Below are 25,031 nucleotides of genomic sequence, written 5' to 3' on the forward strand. Positions count from 1 at the left end.
ACCATGGCGGCAGGCAGCGGAGGTGACTCACATTCTTCCCCTCCTCAATCTTCACATCTCCCTCCCCCATCTCCATCACAATCATGTTTTTTATAAATCCTGATCAAAAGACAGATAACACTGGGAGGGCCAAAGAAGTCCCCAAAGGTCAGCAAGCCATCTGAAGTTAAAAAGAAGGAAAAAAAAAGAAAGAAAGAAAAACAATGAGAGAGGTATGAAAAGACCGTAAACCCATCTCCCCAACATCAGATGTCTCTATGAGCACCAGGGAAGAGGAAACTTACAGATTCATTGTCGATAAGCCTCTGGTCTCTGCCACAGTAATTGGCAATGAAGTGGCCTCCATCTTCTTTGATGGATGTCACCATTCTGAAGTCTTTGGGCACATAAAGTATCAAGAAGCCCCCTCAAAGTTCAAGTCAAGAGACAACTTTTTTCTTGACTCTCCACAGCTTCCTGACAGTAGTGCTAAGCAGCCCACAGGTGTCACATGAAATAGTAGTAGTCTGACTCACATCAGAAGTCGGGTCTTGTTCCCAAGTCCCCATAGATTAATACCCCACTCCTTTCTTTTCTACAAGTCCCAGAGTCTACCCAGAGAGACTTTCTACCATAGTAACAGCTGGAAGGGAATTTGGATGGCTAGGGCAGGAGGGAACCTGCCTTCCCGAGGCTGGGAGACTGTCCTCATCCCCTTATCAGCCTTGACCAAGGCTTCTTCATGCTGCCTAAAAGGAAAATCAAAGATGTGAATCCATCTGTTCAGTTATCTCCATCTCCTGGTCTTGGGCAGTTTTTTCAGAAAGACCATAAAGCTGAGGAATATACAGTCTGAGGAGGCACACAATAGGCAAGAATAGTGTTCTCCAATATAATCCTGGGTAAGCTACAGTTAGACACAGTTCTGGGTTACCCCCCAGTCAATGGGCAGAAGCAGTGGTTTAAAGAGCAGTTTCCGGCACACATGGTGGTATCCACCTATAGTCCCAACTACTCTGGAGGCTGAGACAGGAGGATCATAAGTTCAAAGCCAGTCTGGGGCATTTAGAGAAACCCTTTCTCAAAATAAAAAGCAGTTTCCTCCTCTATTCATTATCTGAATACAAACTTAACTTGTCTGCTGAGATACTGTAGATGGGAGACAGAGGAAATCCCTCACGTACACACTCAGACCAGGGAAAAAGTGAGTGCATCCATTCTCCATGCGCCCAGCAGATTGGTAGGAGTGTCCGTCAGCACCAACCCAGCCCGACCACAAGCTAGTCGCTCTCAGTGAGGTCAGAATACAGACTGTTGGTGAGAAGTTGGTATAGGGCACCCTGAAAATTCCTATGGATTCTTCAAGCCAGGTGAAGGCTTGAAGGAGGTTATTACAATCAATATATTATTATTATCATCATTTTTACCACACTGCATCTGTTTACCACTTACCATGCCAGGCACTGTTCTATACTGTCTACAATAATTGTCTTTAATCTTTACCCTCAGGGATAACTTCACATTTCAGATGGAGAAACTGAAGTTTATAGAGATCGAGCAATTTATCCGATAATCCAGTATCATGAAACAGAGTCAAGATTCATTAGTATCAGACTAAATTACTCTTCAAATTATTTCCCCAATAAAAATAGAAACAGAAGCTTCAACAAAACGAAAACACTGCTTCCATACCACACCTGAGAAGTAACTCTTCCCTGTAATATACTAGTTGCTAGTCACCAATGTGCTCTTGGTAAGACAGACTGGAGATGGGGAAAAACTGGCTGAAGTTATGTCTTCAAGGCAAAAATTCCCAAACAGTAATGATTCAGTGAGAAGGAGAAAGAAATATCCCCTTGAGAAACAGCCAGACTCCAGTGCTTTCAGGATACTTGCTCCCCACCTGATGTAGCTCCTGACTCAGTGCAATCTGACAAAAGTCTCCTGGGTACCTCAGGACACTAGCCTAATGCCAGAGGAAAAAATAAGTGTCTAGCAGGACAGGTGGGAAGGAAGGGGGACAGGAAAAATGGATCTATTTATGGTAAATTTTACAGAAAAGACACATGAAATGTGTTCTAACAGACTTTACCAACAGCATGAAGTCCTCTGAAATCAAAATGCCTCCCTTTTTTAGCAAGGGTGATTATCTTCTCCTGTTAATATCAAGCTCAACTGATACCTTTCTGGGTTTGGAGCCTCTGGTGCTGATATCTTGGACAGGAAGCTGGGATTAGGCAACTCCATTCCTAACCCCAGAATAAAGCTATCAAGCAAACCTGTGCTTGACCTATAAAAGACCCTGTTGCAACAGAACCTAACCTCAGGCTCTCCAAGAAGTTATGGTCCCTATTTTCCCCGAAATCAGCCAAAATCCTCTAACATATAAGAATGCTGCAAACTCTGAAGTTCTCCTTCCAGGAAGTAAAGGATATCACTGAAAAATGAGCTTAAGCCTTTGGAGTTTAGTGGGTCTCCCCTTTTTCCATATATTTCAATTACTGACCCAATGGCATTTTAGTGTTTATTGAAGTTCAGAACTACCAAAAATTGCTAGGATTCTAATTTTTTTTAATACTTTTTAGTTGTAGCTGACACAATACCTTTATTTTTTATTGATATGTGGTGCTGAGGCCTCGCACATGGCAGGTGAGCGCTCTACCGCTGAGCCACAGCCCCAGCCCAGATTCTATTTTAATACTCCCCTCCTCCTTCTCCTTCTTTCCCTCTCCCTCTCCCTCTCCCTCTCCCTCTCCTCTCTCTCTCTCTCTCTCTCTCTCTCTCTCTCTCTCTCTCTCTCTCTCTCTCTCTCTCTCTCATGATGCACACAAAACCCCAATCATGCTTATTTAACACAAGAGGTCTTAGCTGCTTGGTTCTTTACTTAAGTAAGATACCGAAGGAACAAGGCAGTCAGGTTCAAAATAGACAAACTTCAGGGGAAATAAAGAAATCAGAATCATCTGGACACTTCCTTCCCTGGATGCCCTATGAGCTAACCATTACAACACAGTTCCCAGTTACCCCCCAGTCAACAGGCAGAAACAGTGGTTTAAAGAGCAGTTTCCTCCTCTTCTTCACTGCCTGAACACAAACTCTACTTGCTCAGTGAGATACTGTGGGTGGGAGGCAGAGGAAATCTACTCATGTACACACTATGACCAGAGAAAAGGTGAGTCCATTCTCCAAGTGCCTCACAGACAGCCAGGAGTGTACAGGTCAGCACCAACCCAGCCTGACCCCAAGATAGTCCCTCTCAGTAAAGGCAGGGTACAGACCAAGTCTCTGCCTCAGAACCTCAAAACTCAGGAGAGGTTTGTATGCAAATGGGGGTTCCCTCCTATGTTCACCTATTAAAGGCAGATGCACCCTTGCTTCCAAATCCCCTGTACCACTGAGGTCACAACAGGTAGTAAGGTGGAAGGGAGTTAGATGAAGATGTGAGCACAGGGGTGCTACCAGCATCAGACGTGAACTGAGCGAACAGCTCTGCCCCTAGCAATCCACACAAGGACAGGTCCACACAATACAACTCCACATGTTGAGATGGGAGTTGGGAAGAGGAGAAAAGGGGGAGAAAGAAAAGAGGAGAGATGGGGGAGACAACAACAGGCATGGAAAGAAAGAATAGGAGAGAAATTGAAGGGGAAAGAAACAGCAAGAACGAACGTAGACAAGAGGCGTCACAACTTCTCCAAGCAAGACCCAGGGGGAAAACATGCAAAGGCGCAGCATGAAGACAGCATCTACAGAGGAGCCTGTCATCTCCCCATGGCCCCAGCAGCAACTGCGCCCCAGGGAGGCTCTCAGCAAGCAAGAGAGCGAGCAGAGGCTCCTGTTGCCCAGCACCATGAAGTTCTAACTCGGAGGATGTGGGAGGATTTCGTTCTCCTAGACAGGAGATGCTGGCCACCCCGAGAGAGAAACAAGTCCCTCATTGCTGCCCCTGGTTTCTGGGTTTGCCACAACAGTGATAGGATGGCTGGGTTCTCTCAGATCTGGCGTGGTGGGGTCACTAGGGAAAAAGAGGTTCAACAGAATAGGGAGTGGGGAGTAGAAGTAACCAATGAGAATGGAGTCCAGGCACTTTTCAGGAGTTGGAGTGAAAGCTAGTCTAGAGCTACCTACCCCAAGGGCAACAGAGTCATAACTGGGGGACAACAAGGAAGAGTGGGAAGGTGCAATTTGGCCAGTCCCTCTCACTCCTCTATAGTATTCAACTAGGAAGCCATGGGAGGATCCTGGAACAGGTGAGCTTATTAATGTTGCCTGCTGGTCCTCATCCTCCCTCCAGTCCTCGGGACTGCAGCATGACACTAGTAACCTCATACACAATTCCAGGGCCTCTTGGCTACTGACAAGTGTTTAGCTGCAGGTGATCAAAAACTATGTCAAGGCAGTCCTCTTTATGTTAGGCCATTCTTAAGACCTAAAGTGACTTAGAGTCCTGAATTAGAAAAATCAGCCTCTCTTGGCATTGCAAGGTGGGAAATGGTAACTACTTCTCATCTAGAGAAGCCAAAAGCACTTAGATAAAAGACTCTCTCCCTCCCATGCAGGAGCTCAGTGCAGTGCCATGCTCTCAGAAGCATGGTCAGTGTCATCCATGACCAAAATAAGCTTCTTTTTAGGTAACCATGAGAGAGAGAGCCTGGAGTGTCCTGGGCCTGTTGAAGAGACTCAATGGCCCCCTACAATGGCCATATTCTTTTGGCCTCCACCCAGAAGGATGGTAGAGAAAGGAGTCACCCATGCAGGGCAGGCTCCTGCAGTGCTGATCCCTTGTTCTTCCCTCTTGCTAACTCAACTTCCTTATGCCTAGAGGAGGGAGCTCCTGCCAAGGCCCTTTCTCTTGGAGGTCTGCATAGCAATTACAGGGACCTTGAAAAGCAATTTGGACCAAGGGTGAGGTCACACTTCAGTCTTAAAACAACCAAGAACAGGCTGCAGATCCAAGGAGTATGGGGCAAGGGGTAACATTTTACCACTCTTGCTCTAACATGCTGAGAAGCCACCTGACTCTGAGGAAGACCCAAATGTTGAGGGGGTGGGACACTTGAGCTCCTTGAGATAACCTAATATTATGATTCTAAGAAGTGGGTGAGGGACCAGCAACCCCAGGGAAGATTCAAGCCTTTGTAGGCTGGCTACTGAAGTAAGGGACCCTAAGCCTAAGGCTGCTGGGAAAACAGGGCAGAGGTTTGAGGGTAAGGGGAAGGTCCTAAATATTAATGTGGGTGCAGATAGGTCCCCAAGGGTGGAGATGCAAAGCAGATCTTGGGCATCCTGGGTCCCTTGGGTGCATGCAGGGTCCCGGGCTGCTGGGGAAGAGGTTCTAGATGTGTTGGCAGCAGGATGATGGGAGTCCGAGAGGGAGCAACTGCAGGGGCTCTGGGAGGGACTAGACATGGGCTGGGAGGTTACAAGCTGCAGCTAGGGGTGTCTGGGAAGAGCTCATTGTACAGCTGGAGCAGCCTGAGAAGCACAATGTGGGGAACCCAGAAGCCATGGGAATCCAGGAGCGGCAGCTGCCCCCCATGGGCAGTGAGGGAATGTGGTTTGGATCCCCTGTCAAGGAAGCGATGGCCCTGCCAAAGCCCCGTCCACCTGCCCACCCCCGCCCGCCCCCGAGGAGCTCCCTTACCTATTGAGCTGAGGAGAGGCTTGTCTCGACAACACTGCCCAGATAGCTGAGATCAATCAGAAACAAAGCAGTTACCAACACCGGCCAGGGGGAACCACCCACGCACACCCAGAGGGGAGGAGGGGGAAGCACAGCTAGCAGAGACCCACAGGCGAGGCCAGAGAATGGGGTGAGGGAGGAGAGGAGAGAGACGGAGAACCAGACGCACGATGGAACAAAGCAGGTGAGCGGGCTGCACAAAGCAGACAGGGCGACGACAGCATCTCCTGCAGACAGAGGCGGGACGCCCTAGCCAGAGCTCTCCTCCACCTCCCTACCTTCTCCACCCTTCTCCACCCACCCACCAGGAGCCCCCGCAGTGGTACTGAGGGTGGGAGGTGGGCTTGCACTTCCAGGTACCAGAGAGGGTGGGAGGGAATGGGGGCAGGGGAAGGTTGCCGGGCTCCTCTTCCCCAGCCACCTACCAGCCCCTACCACCAGGCCAGCCTCCTCTGGAACTCTGCTCCCCTCCACAGGCGGCTACATCAAGAAGAAAGACCAAAGGACGGAACCAGAGGGAAAGAAAGAGAGAGAGAGAAGGAAAGAGGCAGGAGAAAGGGAAGGGGATGGGGGAGATCAAGGGGTACTACAGAGTCATGGCAGGCTCTTCTGAGCAACTCGGGTCAACCCAAAGGCAATGGAAACGAAAGAAAGGTGGACAGAGACTGACTAGAGAAGGAAGGAAGGGTGAGGAGAAGGAGGAGGAGGAAGGTAGGGTAGAAAGACAGAGAAGAAGAGGTATGGACAGATGTCCAGGCTGACTCTGGTACCTGGAATACCAGCTGCTACAGTTTAGAGTGTGCTCTCTCAGGCGGGCTGATCGCGGGAGCTTGTCTGTCTGTCTGTCTCTCTGCAGTTTCCTGTGAGGCACACAGGTGGGGATGGGGGATGTGGCTCCCAGCACACAAGGCCTAAGGTTTTTCTCCCAGCCTCCAGGATGCACCCTTCCTGTAGAGGCTGTGGACAGGGCCTGGAGTCCGGCGCTCACTAGGGCTACTAATGGGCAGGAGTTTGGGAACAAGCATCCCTTGACCTGGTAGTCCTAGGAAGTCAGGCCCTGGAGTCCTGCTTAGCAAGAAGGAGGGGCGAGGGAAGAGAAGGAGGCTATACAGGAGGTCTCTGAGCAACTCCAGGGAACCACAACCCAATGTCAAGATCATAGGGACATGGAAGGTCTCAACTTCAAGGGCATTACTCACAGAAATCACTCCTACACCATGTTCCCCTCCCCTGCCCCAAACTCCCCAGTATGCTGTGGGCCTCCTGAGAGCTCTGGGCTGGGTGGAGAAGATCCCTTAAGCTCCTGGTAGAATACCTGGGCAGGTAAGCCCATCCCACCCCACCCCAGTGACCACACCCTGCCAATGCCGCGGTCAGAACTCCTACCAAAGGGATGCTGCAGCATGTCCACACAAGCCCTGTCATTGGGGCGATGGAAAGGTGGAGGGCAAGGTGAGGCATGTGGGGAGGAAGTTGACCAGGTGAGGTGGGTAAGAGACAGCAGCTCATACTCACCCTGAAGTAGGTAATGTTGTTGGGGGCTCTGGTCGGAGCAACTCCTCCCCCATCCTCCGAGGGGAAGGTGTCTGTCCAAACACATCCAAGTTGTCCCCAGGTGCCGCAGGGGCAGGGCCCGGCGGTGGGGAGGGGTAGCCTGTGGCCAGAGTGGTGAAGCCCATGGCGGGCCGGTAGCTGGGGCTCCCACTGCGACTGCTCTGGGAAGGGGAGCCCGTGGATGGCGTGGACTTTCGAGAGAAGCTGACTGCAGCTGGAGGCTGCAGGGTGATCTCCGACATCTCTGCCTGCTGTAGGAGGCCCGGGCGAGGCCGGGCACGGGCGGCGAGCTCTGGAGAGCCAGTGCGGGAGCTGAGGGGACTTTGGGTCAGAGGTGAGAGCCGGGAAGGCTGTAGCACCACTTGATGTAAACTGGGCTCGGTGCGCCGGGCCTGCCGGGGGCTGGGCCGAGGCCGGGGCTCATACCACCGGGTGTCCAGGCCAAATGTGCTGGGGCTGCCATGCCCCCCGGGCTCAGCTGGCTCGGGGTAAGGCAACACGGGTATGCCCATACCTTGGCTGGTATGTCTTAGCTGCCCTTGGCTCACCAGAGGTTGCATAGGTCTGTCCTGCCACTTGGTGGCAGGCGGCACTGGGACAGGGCCCCTGCCTGGTGACTTGCCTGCCCAACCCTTGGGTGCCTCCAGAGACAGGATGCCTGGGTAGGCCGCGGGCACCTGAAGGGAGGAGGGGGGCAGTCCTCGGGGCAGGCAGGCCTTGGGCTGCAGACTCTCGGCCACATCACAGGGGTGCAGCTGGTGGGGGAACATCATGGCTGGAGTATCCAGCCCCCCAAAGGGGAATTCTGGCCGGCCCCAGGGCTCAGGGGAGCGCCCTCCCGTAGGGGTTTGAGTCAAGGGCAGCGTGCTGTTAGAAGCATTCTCTCCATTTTCCTCAGGGATGGTTGGGTGACCAAATGGCCCCTCTGTGTGCAGGGGTGGGGACGACATGACTGAGCTCAGGGGGCTGCCCACTTCTGGCATGTAGAAGGGTGGTGGTTCCACCTCCCCAGGGCTGCTGCTGCTCAGATACCCATAATACTGGCCATGGTGGAAGGGCCGGGGAGCAGGGGGCCTGGTTTGGCCGGTGGCCTGGAGTCGACCTCCCAGGCCACTGGGGCCCTCCAGCCCACGGGGCTGGAACCGAGGGCTATATGCTGGTGGTGGCAGGTAGGACTCCTGGCTGGAAGACAAGGGAGTCAGCTGGGACTTCAGGGCAGCCACAGATGTGGGCACCAGCGGGTCCTCATTCTCCTCGTCAGACTGACGGAACTCAGGGTACATGTCTGTCTCTTCTGCAAAGGGGAAGCCCTCAATGCGTCTGCTTTTCATGGAAGGCTCTATCTCAGAGGGATCCATTACAAAGCGGCCATCAGGGCCTCTGCTGATCAGCTCGATGGGGGTCGTGGCCTCAGCCTCTGCCTCAGCCTTGGCCACACTGTACTTCTTGCTGCTGATGGCCCTCTTGGTCTTTTTGTACAAGGACAGCTCCTTCTCCCGTGTGGGACTCAGCATCCTCTTGGCTGCGGGCTGGCCCTGGTCATCGGAGGACTCAGATGGAGCACGAAGTGTGCGGATGCTCTCCGGACTCACCTTGCCAGAGGACAAGCTGCAGGGAGAGTAAGAGCAGGGTTAGGGTGCTTACACCAGCCTGCAGGGTAAGGGTGCTTACACCAGCCTGCAGCTTCTTTTCATTGTCTTAATAAAACACACTACCACCCAGGAAGGCAACACTGAAGAAACAGAGCATTTTGGTGAGAAATACTCTGGCCAATTCTCAATTGTCTAGACATGTATTGTCCGTTTTTGGAATGAACACCCACATTGCTACTTTTATTCTGGCCTACCCCTATATTTGGCACACTCTGTCTAAGTACACCTCCAACTGCATTCCCAGGTTGTTCAAGAAATTCAACCTCATTTTAATACCAACTTAAGTATAACACATCATTTAGGCTAATCTGTTAGGGGATAAAGAATTATAGAAGTACATCACAAGGCTAAAGAGAAATAAATAACCTGTTGATTTGGATTATCTACACTACCACTCCCTTCATCTCTATGGACAACTTAAAAGTAACATGCAGATCAGTCAACAGCTAAGAAACACAGAAATGGGGCAAAGCAAGGCAAACTGTCCACCTACATCTAGGCTTCCCATCCTCCCCACATACCAACAACAGCCAGAGACACTTACGGAGACTCAAGACTCTTCCTGCAGTGAGTGATGGAGAGCGGAGGGTCTAGAGGGGCAAATGAATGGAGAAAGCCCTCTGAGGCCTGAATTCACAAAAATACAGCATCCCACACCCTGGTATCAATGCAGATCCACACAAGGGAAGGCACTGTGTTTGTACTGCATCTTCAAGTTCAGCTCAGAGGCCTATGCCCACCACCAGGCCCTACCTTCCCTTCAGTCTTCCCTGTAACCTGCTTCCCTCCTCTCTTTCAAATCAAGTCCCACACTGGCAGCTCTATGAGCAGATACCAGTTTCCCAAATTCCAAGGAAGAGGAGAGACTGGGGTGAAGGAGGATGCTACAAATGGTCCATCTTTACTGATGGGGAGCATTTGAAACAGGGCCACATAGAGAAGGGGAGGAGACAGACACCTACCTTTTTTTCGCTTGAGCTTGCGCTTGCGCTGCTTGTTGACAAAGCAAGCAGCCAGAGTGCTGAACAAGATGGCAGCTGCCAAGAAGCAAATGGTAGCAACAATTCCAGCCAATACAGGCCGGGCCAGCCCATCATCAGTCAGGTCCGGCTGTGGGAAAATGTCTGCAAGGGAGACCAGGAAGCACTATAGGTCCCATCCCTCTCCACAACAACCCCTCACCCAGACACTCGATCTCCAAGTTTCTTCCCCTATTGCTGTATAATAGGCAATGTTGGGGCTCAGCCTTGAAGCTCAACTCCAACACTAAGGAGGTGTGGTTATGTGAAGAGGAAAAAAGAGGGGTTTAATAAAAAAAAAGGGGGGGGGAGGGTTCTATAAAAGTCGAGTAACCTCTACATAGCTCATAAAGAAACAACATCCATGTCAATGATCATCTATATTTGTCTAGTGCTTTAATTGGTGCAAAACATTTCTGTGCATGTTATTAGATCTTCTCCTATTAACCCCATGAGCGAGACAGAGCACACAAACTGCTTTCACTCCCTAAATGTAAACACTGTGATTCACTTTGAGTGACCAGTTCATCTTACATCAGTATCCTAATCACAGCCTAGTTATTTTGACCTCCAATCCAGGAATTTCTGCTTTTTCCCATGCCATGTCTGCCAAATGAGAGCCCAGGGGTGAGAGCACTTTGACAGTAAAATTCTAGAGCAGGAGAGGGCTTGTTGCAATAGTATTCAGACCCATCTATTTTCAACTCATTACAGACAGGCATGCAGCTTCCTATAGCAAGGATTAGCATGCCCAGGTCACCTAAGTTACAGAAGATGCTAGAGCTGGCAGGGAAGGTAAAGATGGGTTCAGTTCTCTCATTTTATATGTAAAGATCTAAGCCTTACTATGGACTCAAATTCCCAGAGCTAGTTAGTGCCAGAGCCATGACTGGACCCCAATCTATTATATTTGACCCAAAAGACAAGTGTATCAGTAAGTGCCACTCTTCAGGTTCATCAAAGGAAAATTCGATATAAAGTGATATATTTGGCCACAAGTCCTTGCTATGTCAATAATATTAATGGATAAAAATAATCCAAATTATGCTGATGGGCTAAGTGGAAATTGAATGCCACAGCCTTTGCAAATGGGGGACTTAAATACAGGGAATGCTGAGATTGCTACATCCTCATTGCCTGTGTGGAATCATCTGACTAGGCATGTTTCCTTTCGGAGGCCAAGCAGAAAGCTACCAAATACAGAAGAGTTTACAGAAATGAGCCCACAAAACACTCAAGCCTTCAACTCTGGCTTTGGCTGTAAGCTTCCTTGTTCCTGCATCTCTCTGAGTCTTCCCTGGAGAGAAGCCAAGACAGAAGTAAGTAAAGTTCTACTGCCTATAGGAGGTAACTCTATTTTACAACAAAACCCTAGGGTGCCTAATATATATGACAGAAATCACACTCCAATTCTTCCCCTCCCCCAAGCTCCCTTGAAGCTCCAGTTCTGCCCTTCCTCAATCTGGCCTCATCAGTGCTTCTGTAACTTCAGGAGGCTCAGTGAGTGAGCTTTTGGCCAAGATCCTTGTCCCTGGTCCCAGAGGCCTCTGTGCATGTAGAACCCAAGGAAATGGGGCCATGGTTTGCTTGCTATGCAAGAGCCTCTTCCATACCAAGGGTACTGCTTCCCTGGGGGAGGGGACTTTGCTCTGTTTCAGGAACTTGAGCTGGAGAGAAGACGTGTAGAAATGGGACTGGTGCCAAGAGAAAGAGAGATAAATGGAGAAAATGCTAGGGAGTTGGCTTTATTTAGCCTGAAAAAAATCTAGGGAGAGGAAGGAAGGCAAGAAAACAACACCAAACAACAATTTTCCAAATAAAACCCATATAATTATAAAGAAGCCTATAATAGGCATCCAATAAACACTTGTTGACCCTCTGCTTCTTCCCTCCAATGCATGTCCCACCCCCAGAACACAGTACAGCACTAGAGAAAACAGAAAATGTATAGCAAAACAATATTTAAATCAAGTTCTTTGTGACAACTATAATGAGATTTGTTGAATTTCCTTCTATGGTTATCCCAAAGAACTGTCAGAAAACCAGCTTTTTAATAGGATAAAATGCCATGCATCATGGAAACATGGATCTGAAGGGTTTCAGAAAAGCTTTGACTCATGCAGTTTCAACTAAATATCTTCGTTTCCAGCCCAATCTGTCCTGTTTCACAAAAGGACTTTCATGCAGTTCTGGGTTTTATGTCCCTATTACTATAGCAGTACCTCCACACCCAAAGTACCTGTGCTGGAGACTCCGGCGATGTTGCTGGGCTCACTGATCAGATCCTGCATGACAGCCAGAACCCGGAACTCATACCAGGTGTCCTACAGCACCAGGGACAACACCTAGTCAGTGGAAGAACCTGAGACAACACTTCTTCCATCACTACAGATCCTGAAAATGACTTCCACAGAAAGAGCACCTGAGTACTGGGGTCCCTGGTGAGTATTTAATGGTGATTGCTAGCATTGGCCAGTTGCTATGGTATAAATATTCCCACTATGGCTGATATAAAGCTATGGACGTGAGGTCACTGAAAGACTTGCACAGATATATTTGCAATGGGCTCTCAAAAGTCACTGTGAGCCCATCTCAGCATACCACTAAATGAGAGTCCAGGGGAAAAAAACAGAATGATAACATGAGATTGCATCTGAGCTGTTTCCTCTCCCAATAGAGACACATGCATGATTAAGAAGAGATTGCTTAAAAAAAAAAAAAAAAAAAAAGTATTTTCCTCCAGTGGCTCTAAATTGTTAAAAGACACATTCTTTGTTGGACTAACCTAAGGGATAATCCTTCTGGGACCTCCTCTGCCCATCCCTCAGCAAAAGCTAAGGACAGTGTCCTGAAGACATTCATTGGCCTCTCACCCTGCCCTAGCTGTTGTTTGTCCTTAAGAAAAGCCATCTATGCAGCACAAGTACCCCCTGCCACCAAGCAGGCCCTGAACCTGAGGGACCTCAGCAGCCATGACCCAAGGAACCCAAACCATGATAGCAGATCTAGGAGAATCCAGGAATGTTATAGGGAGGAACAGTGTAGGGCTTAGTCTCAGTCCCCTGATCTGAGTTACTCCAAGTTTCTGGTGGCTCTAGAAAGAGTTGTGACACTTCCAGAATCTGGGAAGAAGAGGCAAGGAAAAGCAAGCCCCACCTGTGATAGATCCTTGGCAAAGAAATCTCCATCAGTGCCTGGAATGGCATCATCTAGCATCTCCCAGCGCTCCCCGACTCGGAATTCCATGATATAGCGATCAATAGGGAAGCTGTGATTGGCAGGTGGGAGCCAGGACAAGAGCACACCCTGCTGGGTCCGATTGGCTGTGAGGCACCTTGGTGGGGTAACCAGCACCAGGGGTTCTGGAGTTGTAATAGGGAATGCTGCAGCAGAGTGAAAAGGAAGATGGCATCAGGAATATTGAGGTGGCCATGTCCTCCCCCACCCACGCTGGGAGCAAGAGTCGACCAGGAACCAATGTACCATTTTAGAGGGGAAGAGGGTGTCACCTAGAGTAGCCCTCCTGGTCCAAGGGAAGGGAAGTCAGGGACAGTGACTACCATCAAAGTGGGTCTAAAGAACATACATGAAGGAATCAGATACGTACTTAAAAGGGAAAAAATGGGAACTATAGGGAAGAAGGAAGAATTAAGTGTAATTTAAATACAATCATACATCGTATAACATTTTGGTCAATAAGGACCCATATATGATACTGATCCCATAAGACTATAATGGAGCTAAAAAATTCCCATTGGTGAATGACATAGTAGCCAACGTAACATCATAGAATAATGCTTTATTCAAATGTGTGATGATGCTGTGCAAACAAAACTTTTATGCTGCCAGTCATGTAAAACTGTGGCACATACAATTGCATACAGTACAGAATACTTAAAAATAAGCAACAATGTCACTTGGTTTATGTATTTACAATACTATACTTTTTATCATCACAGCTTCATATATCTCATGTTTACAGTGTGTCTTGATCACATCATTTTCTCTTGGGCTGTACCATTCAGGTTTGCTTAAGTACACTTTATAGTGTTCACACAAGGATAGTACTGCTTAATAGCACATTTCACAGGGATCCTCAGATTGCACCCCTGCTAATAAGTGACATATGACTGTATCTTTTGTTCCCTTCCTAGAAACTAGGAAAATCTTCTTGTGGCACACTGTTCACTCTCTCAATTCCATTCTTAGCCCAGGGGCACAAAATGAGGCCCAGCAGAGGTACTTTAGATCTGAGGGTGAGCATCCTACCCCTGCTGCTCATCCTTGTGGAAGTATAGGAAAGGATTATGACAATGGGGCCTGAGTTGTGCCCCTGACTCTACCTACCAAGAGCAAAAAAAAAAAAAAAAAAAAAAAGAGGAGGGCAAACACATCAATAGGAAAAAAATTCCCAGTCTCCCCTGTAATCCACAGGACATGTAAACATGTGGCCTAATGAGGAAGGGCAAAATAGAAAAGGTCTTCTTTCTATCTGAGGATGCAGTAGGAATTTGGCTAAATATATTATGATATTGGACCAGACAAATCCAACAGAAGAACATGACAAGTCATCAAAGGGAACCACTGTAGAGAGTACTTAGTAAGGTACTAAGCCCTAAACAATAGCTCTAGACCGTGGCCATCATCATCTTTATCCCAGCTCTGTGAGAAAACAGCCCCAGACGTACCAGTCCCGGACCCTCACCTAAAGTGTTCACAGTGACCACCTCACTGAAGGCGCTGGTTCCCAGCTTGTTCTGGGCCAGGACACTGAACTGGTATGCAGTCTCAGGCTCCAGGGTGTCCACCAGCAACCAGTTAGGGCCCGGTGGCACTGACAAGGACAGCCAGTCATGGGGCCCAAACTGTGCCCGCTTCATCCTGGCCGAAAAAAAGAAAGAATGGGGGACAAGGGGTGGGGTGGGTCACACTGGAGAGAAGAGCATGCATGCAAGGTCCTCAAGGATAAGGCAGTGAGAGGTCAAGCATTCCCAGGTTCCAGGACAGGAAGAGGGGATGGCCAAGGTAGGGTGACCTGTCTGGCTCTGGCTGTGCCAACCCTCATAACGCAGGGTCACCTACCACCACTGGTACCTCTACTACATAAAGGAAGTCTCCCATATAAATCATGCTAAAGACATTATAAGATTACGAGCTGCACTGTGGGACAATCCCACCCTGCACACCCCTAAGAGTAGGCTCTGCCTTGGGAGTACTGGGAAGTAAAGATAAGCATCTGTGCAATAGCAGGACTAGGGAAGGAACCCAGGTGACCATGGCTGCCCACCTCCCAGGGAGAGCTCAAAGTGAGACCCAGAATAACCCAGGAAGCTCATTCAGTCCAATCAGATTTGGGTCATCTGAGGATGTCCAAAGAATATGACAAAAATGACCAGGGGTTTTCTCATGGTGGGACCAGGATCCCTAAGGCCTTGAGGGTTAGAAATCACAATCTAGGAGGCCACACTGTGTGTGTGTAGGGGTGAGTGTTTTCTATTGTTCTAAAGGGCCCCCAAACTTCCAAGAGGCAATGAAGCCACTTACTGCAGGTGCAGTACCACCACATTACCACAGAGAGGAGACATTGTCCTGTGGGATTGGCCCGCTTTGGCAGACCTGCACTGTAACTTAGCTGATGCCCACAGGCTTCCCCACTAGGTTTAAAGGGCCGCTACCATGTATGCCCAGGAGGGTGAGCTGAGGCAGCAGAAAGCATAGCAAAAAGAAGTAGCATCAAACATCTGAGTCAGTACAGGGAGAGTTGGAGGCAATCAGAAAAGAAAGAAGGGAAAGAAACCTCCCCAACCTTGGCACCCACCTTTTCCCCACCCAGGGCACCAAAGCAAGTGAGCAGAGTATGATAAAGCAATGCAGATGAGCAGCCGTGTGGAACAGCACCACAAGCAGCAAGGAAGCCCCCAGATGTGTGCCCAACCCTTCCACTCGGGCACCCCCAAAGATGGCTTAGCCATGCCAAACACCCCTTCCCCTAGCCAGCATCTTGTAGCAGCCCCTGGGTGGTATGAGGAGTTCCCTCCCTTTGCCCTGCCATAGAAGGAAAAGAGATAATGAGTTTGAATGATGTTCTGGTTGCAGCTTCCCCCCCTCCAGGAACACATCACCTATCCAAAACTCAAGATACCCATCACCTATCCAAAACTCAAGATACTCAAGATATTCGGCCTGGGAACAACCCTAAACCACTATGACAGAAAAAGGAGCAGGCTCCCTTCTTAAGCTCCTGTGCTGTTGAGGAGCATCTCATGGGGCCTCCATGAGTGCCCCTGAATTCTGCTCTGACATCTGATTTTTCCCCCTCCCCACACACTCAGACTGAGCCTGGCTAGAAACATAGGCCCAGGTGGGAGAGGAGAAAAGTAGGAAGGGAGGAGGTCTGACCTCCCTACACAAGGACGTGAACAGTGACACAGGCGGAAGTTCTTAGCTCAGGACAAGAGTGTGGAGAGACAGAACTCTACAGTGATGGAATTCCACTGGACTTCTCTTCCACCATTCCTGTACCTCCTGTGCTTACTCTGGTTCACACATTTTTTAAATCTTTACTTATCCTAAAGTTTGGACAAAAATCTCACATCACTGCATCTGGCTGAATTAATAATGAGACATGAAAACAAATAGATATAGGATTCTGCAAAGTGCAGCTGCTGGAGACAGGGTCAGTAACGTGAACAGAAGCTCTCCATACTGGCTTCTAGAACCACTGGGCATGGGAAAGAATAAAAAGTATACCCTACATTTCAGGTCAAGCTATTTCATAAAGTTCTTAACAATTAGATTCCAGAGGAACCTCAAAAAAAAAAAAAAAAAAAAAGAACAATGAGATACACCAGGTATGGTGGCATATGCCTATAATCTCAGCAACTCAGGAGGCTGAAGCAGAAGCATCACAATTTCAAGGCCAGCCTCAGCAACTTAGCGAGGCCCTAAGCAACTTGAAAGACCCTATCTCAAAATAAAAAGTAAAAAGTCTGGGGATGTGGCGTAGTGGTTAAGCACCCCTGTCTTCAATCCCCAGTCCAAAAAAAAAAAAAATGAAAGAAAGAAAGAAAGGGAGGACACAACAGTTGTTGGGGATTTATCTCAAGCTGGGAAAGAGCTACAGAGGGTCACAGACAATTTACACAAAGGCTCAAACAGACTTCTCTAATCTTGAGGGTGGGAACTCAGGAGTGCTGAGTCCCTTATGAATCCCCAGAGCCCATAAGAACCTAGTCACTGTCTGACCCACTTTGCTGTCTACAGGGCTAGCAGGCTCAGACCCCAAATCTCCTTGGACCCTCTACCCACCCCAGGACTGCCTGTGTTGGACAGGAAAGGGAGAAGCAGAGAGCAAAGCATGCGGGGCTGACTCACAGAGGTCCGTACCAAACTGAGAATGTCTGCTCGTAGCCTCCATCATAGCCTGGTTCCCAGGACACGTTGGCAGTTGTCATGGAGACCTGGACCCGGACACTGCCCGGGGCATGGGGGCTGGTGCCTGGAGACCAAGGGAGACCTCTCAGACTGAAAGGAGCTGAACCCATTTGCTGGGCACCCATAATCTTGCTGCAGGGAACTCAAGAGAGACCAAAGTATAGAGTACCAACATGCAATACCTCAAATGGTTGAAGACAAGTGGAGTCTCTGAGGTGCTGCCACCCACCCCCCGACCCTACCAATATCAGAAAGAGAAGCCTATCTCACCATGCAGTCTAGTCTCACTAGCAAGAGGCCACCTGAGCTTTAAGGGTATAGAACTAAGGGTAATCTGAACCTTCTTCAACCCAAGCCAAACTCCTGTGCTCCTCTGAGGTCCTGAGCAAACCAAAAAGTGTCACTTCCTATAAAGAGTCACCTTGCATCCAAACGCTGGTGTGAGACAACCCAACATGGCAGGTAATATAGCAACTCAGCTCTGAATCCTGGTCCCACCTGTTATATGACACTGGTCAATGTGCTAAGTCCACACCAGTCTCATTCTAATGTAACCTGGGGATCCATCAGCTCTCACCTCCCAGGTTGTAAATGACTAGGTATGCAGATCAGTTGGTTCAGAGCACAACACTGAAGGTGAATGCTCAGAGACAGTTAGCCATGGTTATGATTATGGCTCAGAACCCAGTGGAACAGGCAGGCTACAAGGAGACAGGCTGAGGTTGGGGATGTACACCCTAGGCAATCAGACCCAGAAATGCCCACAAATAGGAATACCAGTCACTTTCTCCTGCACCAGTCTCCTATGCCAGCTGAGCCCTCAGGCCTCAGCTTGTTTCCCTGTCCAAGATGCCACATGGCCCAATTGTCCCTCATTCCAGTTCTACCAGCTTTCCCACAGCTCTTTAAATTCTAAGTCTCCAGTGTCCTTGCTGACCATACAGCTGCATTTTTTATCAGGTGGGTTTCTAGGTACATTTATTTGCCTGTCCTTCCCAAGAACTAGACTCATGTGGACCTTCATTTACAGAGCCTGCAGAGGACAAAGGCTCTGGGGTCAAGGTTGGACTGACCTAAGAAGGATAGCTGCAGAGCATGGAAAAAAGAATGCCCCTTTGGTGTCCGATGCCCAGACCCAACTCTGCCCTACCACCCACCCCACCCAGCCCACTGTTCACATACCAATGACAGTGAGGTGGGTGCTGGCAGTGATGCTTGTGACCACATTAGTGGCAACACATTCCCACTCCCCGTGGTCCTCCTTACTCAGAGCACGAAACTGGAGACTCCCGCTGGGCAGGGCACTGTGCTTGCTTCTGCTGGGCTTCCCTACCTTGGCCAAACAAGAGGACAAGGAAAACGTGGGAGCAGAGACCAAGGTTAGGAAAGGAGCAGACAATAGCTCAAGAGTCTGAGGAGGATAAGGATGTTGAAGGACAATCCCCAGGTCCTTGGGAACCACACCCTCCCACTGTTCCTTCTCAGATCACCCACTGATCTACATCCCCCTTAACATCCCGCTTGACATCTGACCCATTAGAGTGGGTCCAGAGCAGATCTGGTCACTGGGTTCTCCCACCTACACCACAGCCCAGGAGATCAAGAGCCCAGGTACCTTTCTCCAAGTGATGACAGGGAAGGGGTCCCCTGCAGCTGCACAGGGGATGAGCAGCTCCCGGCCAGCCTCCTGCCTATACTCCCAACCTGGTAGCACCGTGAAATACGGGGGATCCTGAGGGAAGCAAAGGCATGTGCATGAAGTTGGGCTTTCAGGTGCCCCCACTCATGAAGCCACATGCAGCCCTAGAGTCTCACCTTCAGGACAAGCCGTGCAGGCGCAGACTGGCCCATGGTCCCCAAGGTGTTGTAAGGCACACAGGTGTAAGTGCCAAGAGCCTCCTCTGTGGCCTCCTCAATTCGGATAGAGCCATCCTCCATCAAGGTCCAACCCAGGTTCTGCCAGAGACAGACAAGAGCAGGGAACAGTGGTCAGGGAGCGGATGCTCTGACCCACCACTCCAGACAGAGCACAGGACAGAACAGCAGCTACAGCCTAGGGCAGGCGCCACCTAGATGCCCTGGGAAAACAGCCAAAACTCTGTGGGACTTTTTTTTTTTTTTTTTTTTTTTAAGAGATGGAGGAGCTCTGGCAGAGAACCAGAACCCAGAGCTAGCAAAGGGATCAGAAAGGCACTTCTCATTCTGAATGCCAACAAGCATCTCACTCGCACCTTCTCCACCTGCAGGGGGCGGCCGTCCTTGTTCCACTTCACCACGGTGGCTGGTGGCTCTGCATCCACAGGGCAGCGGATATAGCCATGGATTCCCACGGGCACATAAATTACAGGGGGCATGTTGAGGACACGGGCTGGGTCTGCAAAGGGGTAGTGTGGGTGGAGAGAAGAGCTCTATGAGAAAAGCCAGATGAGAAATCCAGGCAGGAGATGAACCAGGACACAAAAGGCATTGTGCTTGCAAGGCACACCATCATATCTATCCAGCAGTCAGCAAATACTTACCACATGGCTCCTCAGTGCTCAACACAGCATTATGGGCCAGGGCCACAATGGTTAATGGGGGCCAATAAACCTAGCTCTCTGGAAATTCTAGCCCAGGGGGCACACATAGCCAGCCATGTCAGGCTGCAGACTTTTATCTGCCACATCTACTGTGTTTTTAAGAACTTTAAGCATTTTTAAAGAATGCTTGGTGGCATTTAAGGGCCCCAGTTTTCAGTTCTCCTAAATTCCTCAATTCACAGATATTCTCCATGTCCAATTCCCTCTGCCCTAAATTCTGAACCTCAAAGCCAACAGTGGCCACGTCTTTCTCCTCTAGTTCTTTATCCCAAGGTCTCTCTTGAGCAGCAAGCAGTTGGCTCTCTCTGCACATCCTGAGCCAACATAGCAACTTCAGTTCTAGGCATGAGGCTATCATGGGGTAATCACAGTGGGTCCTTTTTCTCCTCTCTGTTCCTTCTGCTGGTTGTTCAGCTCCCTCTGCCTCCGTTTTGTCATTGGCCTCTGCAGTTGAAATGTAGAATCAACCCTGACCACAGCAGATGAAAGGCTCTGAGACAGAGGATAATGGCCCTGGATCCCTGTGATGCAGCTGAGTCACCTCCGTTCAGTTCTCCCCAGTCCCTCCAAGGGTTATGGAGAAGGATCCAGAACTAGGGAGGCTGTGAGGATGAATGAGCTTGTAACTTTTAAGCATTTGAGCTCTTCAGAGAACAGCATTACATAAATACCAGGCCGAGTTATATATTTAGACATAGCTTCCTACTTTTGTATGGTAGAGTCTTTTTTTTTTTCCTTCAAGGTTTTCAAAGGGTTTATGAATGGGAAATACTCTGAACGCTGATCTTTAGCAGAAATAAAGATCCTCTCACCCACCTGTAAATCTCAGCCCCCTGGATTCTCTTTGAAGGCAGGAAGGAGGTAAAAAAGGACAAGTGGAAGTGGGTGGTGGTGCCGGCGCTGGGGAGAGATGGGGAAACCAAACACTTCTCCCAGCAGAAAGTTGGCCTACATCTTCAAGCATGGAATCTGCATCTTAATTAGGGTCATCATCCTTCTGAAGACCACCCCTTTTCACACCCCTGTCCACCATAGTCATTGCCACCTTCTTGTTCAGGTGGCACACCTGCATACAGCCCAGAGAGATAGGAGACATCTATGAGATGGAGTCTGCTCCTTCTTTCAGGACCTTCAGCTTCTGGACAACTTGGACACATCCCAAGTCACTTAGGAGCAATTTCTTCACCTACTAGTCGGGCTTTCACCCAATGTTCTGGGTGTCACAGCACTTTAAAGCTTGGAACTTATACTGTACCATGCTACAAGTCCTTTCAAGTTGCTGTCAGTAAAACTGGAGAACAGAGACCTTTGCTATCCCACGCAGTCATTCCACAGAGGTGAGAAGATGATACAAGTCTGAGGTGAGGGGTTCAATGAGGCTCAGTAGGCCCATCTTGGCTCCTCTACCTTGGCTACTCAAGGGCAATTGTGTCCCAAACACCCAGCTTGGTGCAGCAGAGTTGGAGGAGTTCTACCTCTAAGGCCACAACTATTCCTCTACTTCTCTTCAGCTCCTAGGCTGCTACACTTCTCACTCCTGCCACTCTGTGCCTTGGGTGTATGCAATCCTCCCATACCAGCCCTCCAATGATGAAGTGTCTGTCACCTACAGCAACATTGTGGAGCATTTGTTGTCTGAGTGATGGGGCTATCCACAAATCAAAAGCAGGATATTAATCCTCATTACTCATCCTTCTTTCTCTGTCTTTCTCACAATGCTCAGCTTGCCAGGGGGTGGGAAAGCAACCAAAGACACTCAGGTATTAAAGATTAGCAAACTGAATTGTTGTGCTCACACTGAGGCCCTCAATTGTTCTGGCACAAGAATGAGGCTCATTCACTTGGGACCTCTAGCAGCCCTGGAAAGGAGCAAGGAGGCAGACACAGGGAGCCAGGCATGGCAAATGGACCAACCTATTCCAGAAGAGGGTCCTCTTCCCCTCACCCCAGATTTGGCCACAGTGTGGAAAGATAGATTGAGGCTGGCAGAAAAACTAACCCTGTACTGGTTCTAAGCTGTGCTCCCTTAAAAACCTGAGAGAAAAATCAACCAACATGACTGGTTCAAGGTATAGAATTCAATGCCAGAACAACTATTCTGAAAGGAAATTGTTCAAAGAGAAGGTCAGATTATCCTTGAACCAGACCTATGCTTGGCTGATGCAATGAATTAATGATCACATAGTGATGCCTGGCCCATAGAAGATGCCTAGCAAGAGTTAGCCCTATCCTCGCTTGTTCTTTCCTCCATCCACACTCCCCTGAAACGTGCTTAGTCTTAGCTATCCTCCAGCCTCCAATCTGGGCAATGTGGCTTGAATCTTTTGGAACACCCACCAATGCTCTCCCTCACCCCTACTCACACTGCACAGTCAGGTAAGCCGAGGCAGAGGGGGAGCGCCCCAGGCTGTTGCTAGGAACGCAGGTGTACTTCCCAGCATCCTCTGGCTTCACCCGGAAGATGATCAGCGTCCCATCAATTAGGATGCGCACCCTCAGCTTCAGGTCGCTGCAAAGCCAGCAAGGAAACAAGGAGGCGAGTGCTATTGGTAGGTGGGAGAAGAGGATCTCATAGCAAACACTCAAGTAAGGGTTGCCTTCACCTCCCCTCGGTGCAGCAAGGAGACCCACTATTCCTGTCACTCTCGGGTCCCTCTCTCAAGGTCCTTTCATGCAAAGACTGGCCTGAGTATGTGAGACACAAGACCCAGACTTTCCACTTTCCCTCCTTCTGCAAGTCTCTGGAGCCCACTGGCAGCCTGCAAAGTCCATGTTTAGAGCCCCTTCCCCCTGCTGATCTGGGGAACCCCTGTGAGCTGCTCACTTCTGGAAGTAGACGTTCTCATCCTGCCAGTACCAGGTGTAGGTGAGGTTGCCGGGATACGCCTCTGCCCTGCAGGTGAGCAGAGCATCCTGGGAGATGTTGACGGTGATGTTCTCAGGAGGGGAAACAATAAAAGGAGGCCCTAGAGAGAACAGGAAACAAATATCACCTCCTGATGGGGCAGACCAATGACACCAAGCCTCCCGGGAAGGTCTGAGGTGGTCAGGGAGGAGCACTATGGGCAGTATAGCCTGAAGAGTTGTCACAAAGACTTCTAGCCTATACAGGCTCAAGCATCCTCCCTCTACCCCACCCTCATGGTTCCCAGACCAGCCATCTATCCACCCCACACACATACCCTTCCTGCAAAGCTTGAATAGGAGACATGCAGGAGGGAAGAAGTCTGGTTTATAAAAATCTGCAGCAAAGAATAATCTTGTCTCTGGAGGAGACAGAGCCTTGTGACTACTTAGTTGCCAAAGGTAAAGATGGCAACTCAGCAGAGAAGAGGCTGGGGGCTGAAGGGAGAGTGAAATTCCAGAAGTTCCTGGTACTTGCTGTGGGAAAGAGAGGCAGAGCTGCAGCCAGCTCTTTCCTGAGAGGGGCAGCTTTCAGCCAAGCTATAGAGGGACCTCTGGCCCTGGTTACTGCTCAACCCTTAGGGGAAGGAGCAAATACTATTGTTGCCATTCTCTCAGCCAGACACAGCTGCCACCAGCTCTCCCTATCCCTCCAGCAGGTGGTAGGTGGAAAAGCAAAAACCTCTCCACAGGATTCCACACATTCTGGGCAGTGAGTATCCAACCCTTCTGGGGCACTCCTGGGACCAAGGCTGGACAGAATGGTATCTCTCGGTGCTGACTGTACAGACCCAGCTCTGCCAAATGCTCTTGGTGTTGTTTAAATGTCTGGGGCTTGGATCAAATCTTTATCTTTATTTATTGATGCCATCACTAATGGATAGATAACCCAAGGGAGGTCTCCTCTTTTGAGGAGGTGCAGGCATGGTAGAGATGCTATCCAGACAGAGGGAAACCAGAAATCCACTTAGCACAGTGCTTCCCTGCTACACTGTGTGATGCTCTTTCCCAGGCAGGCCAGGATGAAAGATGCAACCAGTGAGCTATGTGTGATACAGGAGCCTTTGTCTAGCTTTTGTGGTCTGCCCGTACCTCCACCACCCCCAGCTATGAAACCTATAGCCCAGGAAAATACCACTATAGCTCAGCAGGGTTGGGCATCCCCTGCAAGAGCTCAGGAGGAAAAGAGGAAATAGTCCATCTACCTTGTACCAGCAGGTGGGTTGTGTGCATAGCCTCCCCCTGGATACTGTATGCTCGACAGGTATAGGCGCCTCTGTCCTCACGACTGACTGATGTCACCGTCAGGCTGCCGTCACTCACCTAGGGGTGGAGAACAAATACAGTTCACACCCACCTCTGGGCCCCACAAATGTAGCCCTCAGGCTGAGAGATACAGGCAAAGAAGCTGGACTGGAGAAGGTCCCAGGAACACATGCATCAGGGGATCCAGAGAGTAGGTGCCTCCTTATCTATCTGTCTCCCTCCAAGACACCCAGAGGGGATGCCTGCAGCCAGGCCAGGCTGTGGGCTTTTCTGCCTCCACCTTCTACCTGCACAGTAGTGTCAATAGTCATCTGCCTTGGAGGGGAGAGAAGGGCAGGGAGGGAGGGTGAAGAAGAGTGACTGCAGCAGTCCCAGCCTATAGCCACGCTCACCTGGTACTTCCCACTAGCACCGAGGAGCGTTCCCTCCTTGAGCCAGGTGACGATGGGCTTGGGGTTCCCAAAAGCTGTGCAGGTCATGGTAATACTGCCACCCTCCTTGGCCTCGATGTACTGGGGGGGTGTTTCTGTAAAGGTGGGAGGGGCTGCAAAGGAGACCACGAAGGTGAGGAATGGAACCAGCCCACCCATACAGAACTCTCATTGCAACTTGGCAGAATGCAAGGATGGAACAACAAAAGTGGAGATGGGGAAAGTCCTGCCCAGGGATATCATAGGGAAGGGGAGATGTGGGATCCAATCTCAGTCTGGCTCTAGGGATAGCCCTAGTTTCTGAATACCAGCCCTAAAGCAAGCCACTCTGAGCACCTCTAAAGGCATCCAAAGCTCGGGATCCAAATTCTATGATTTACCTACCAAACTTAAATACTTCCCAGTAAAATATTATTGAGCATCTAGTACAGGGAAGCTGCCATAGTCAGCACTAGGTAAATGACATACACAAGACAGCTCTCTATGTTCCCAAAATTTTCTACCACCTTTCAGTGTTTCCACTCAGGATT

General features: G+C 49.6%; 1 protein-coding gene across 7 annotated transcripts in view; it reads right to left on the reverse strand.

The window, feature by feature from the left end:
- The window catches only part of Igsf9b (immunoglobulin superfamily member 9B), a 58,785-nt gene that overhangs the window by 15,183 nt on the left and 18,571 nt on the right, over window positions 1–25,031 (reverse strand). The window contains exons 4-20 of one of the 7 annotated variants that reach the window (XR_005733866.2): window positions 24,463–24,614; window positions 24,010–24,127; window positions 22,725–22,866; window positions 22,264–22,409; window positions 19,553–19,695; window positions 19,137–19,277; window positions 18,937–19,053; window positions 18,504–18,654; window positions 17,262–17,385; window positions 14,593–14,768; window positions 13,044–13,270; window positions 12,127–12,211; window positions 9,831–9,992; window positions 9,413–9,458; window positions 7,178–8,824; window positions 6,088–6,522; window positions 5,624–5,669 (exon numbers count right to left, since the gene is read on the reverse strand). Coding sequence is in view for 6 of the 7 variants with exons in the window: in XM_078047348.1 (XP_077903474.1) it covers window positions 5,624–5,669; window positions 6,433–6,522; window positions 7,178–8,824; window positions 9,413–9,458; window positions 9,831–9,992; window positions 12,127–12,211; window positions 13,044–13,270; window positions 14,593–14,768; window positions 17,262–17,385; window positions 18,504–18,654; window positions 18,937–19,053; window positions 19,137–19,277; window positions 19,553–19,695; window positions 22,264–22,409; window positions 22,725–22,866; window positions 24,010–24,127; window positions 24,463–24,614 (3,713 nt within the window). In the remaining variant the exon portion in view is untranslated. Of the gene's footprint in view, window positions 1–5,623; window positions 5,670–6,087; window positions 6,523–7,173; window positions 8,825–9,412; window positions 9,459–9,830; window positions 9,993–12,126; window positions 12,212–13,043; window positions 13,271–14,592; window positions 14,769–17,261; window positions 17,386–18,503; window positions 18,655–18,936; window positions 19,054–19,136; window positions 19,278–19,552; window positions 19,696–22,263; window positions 22,410–22,724; window positions 22,867–24,009; window positions 24,128–24,462; window positions 24,615–25,031 lie in introns of those variants that run through there. The other 6 variants (XM_078047348.1, XM_078047349.1, XM_021734694.3 and 3 more) reach the window with 6 other exon arrangements.

This window comes from Ictidomys tridecemlineatus, chromosome 4 (genome assembly GCF_052094955.1).
Source record: "Ictidomys tridecemlineatus isolate mIctTri1 chromosome 4, mIctTri1.hap1, whole genome shotgun sequence".
NCBI classification, from domain to species: domain Eukaryota; kingdom Metazoa; phylum Chordata; class Mammalia; order Rodentia; family Sciuridae; genus Ictidomys; species Ictidomys tridecemlineatus.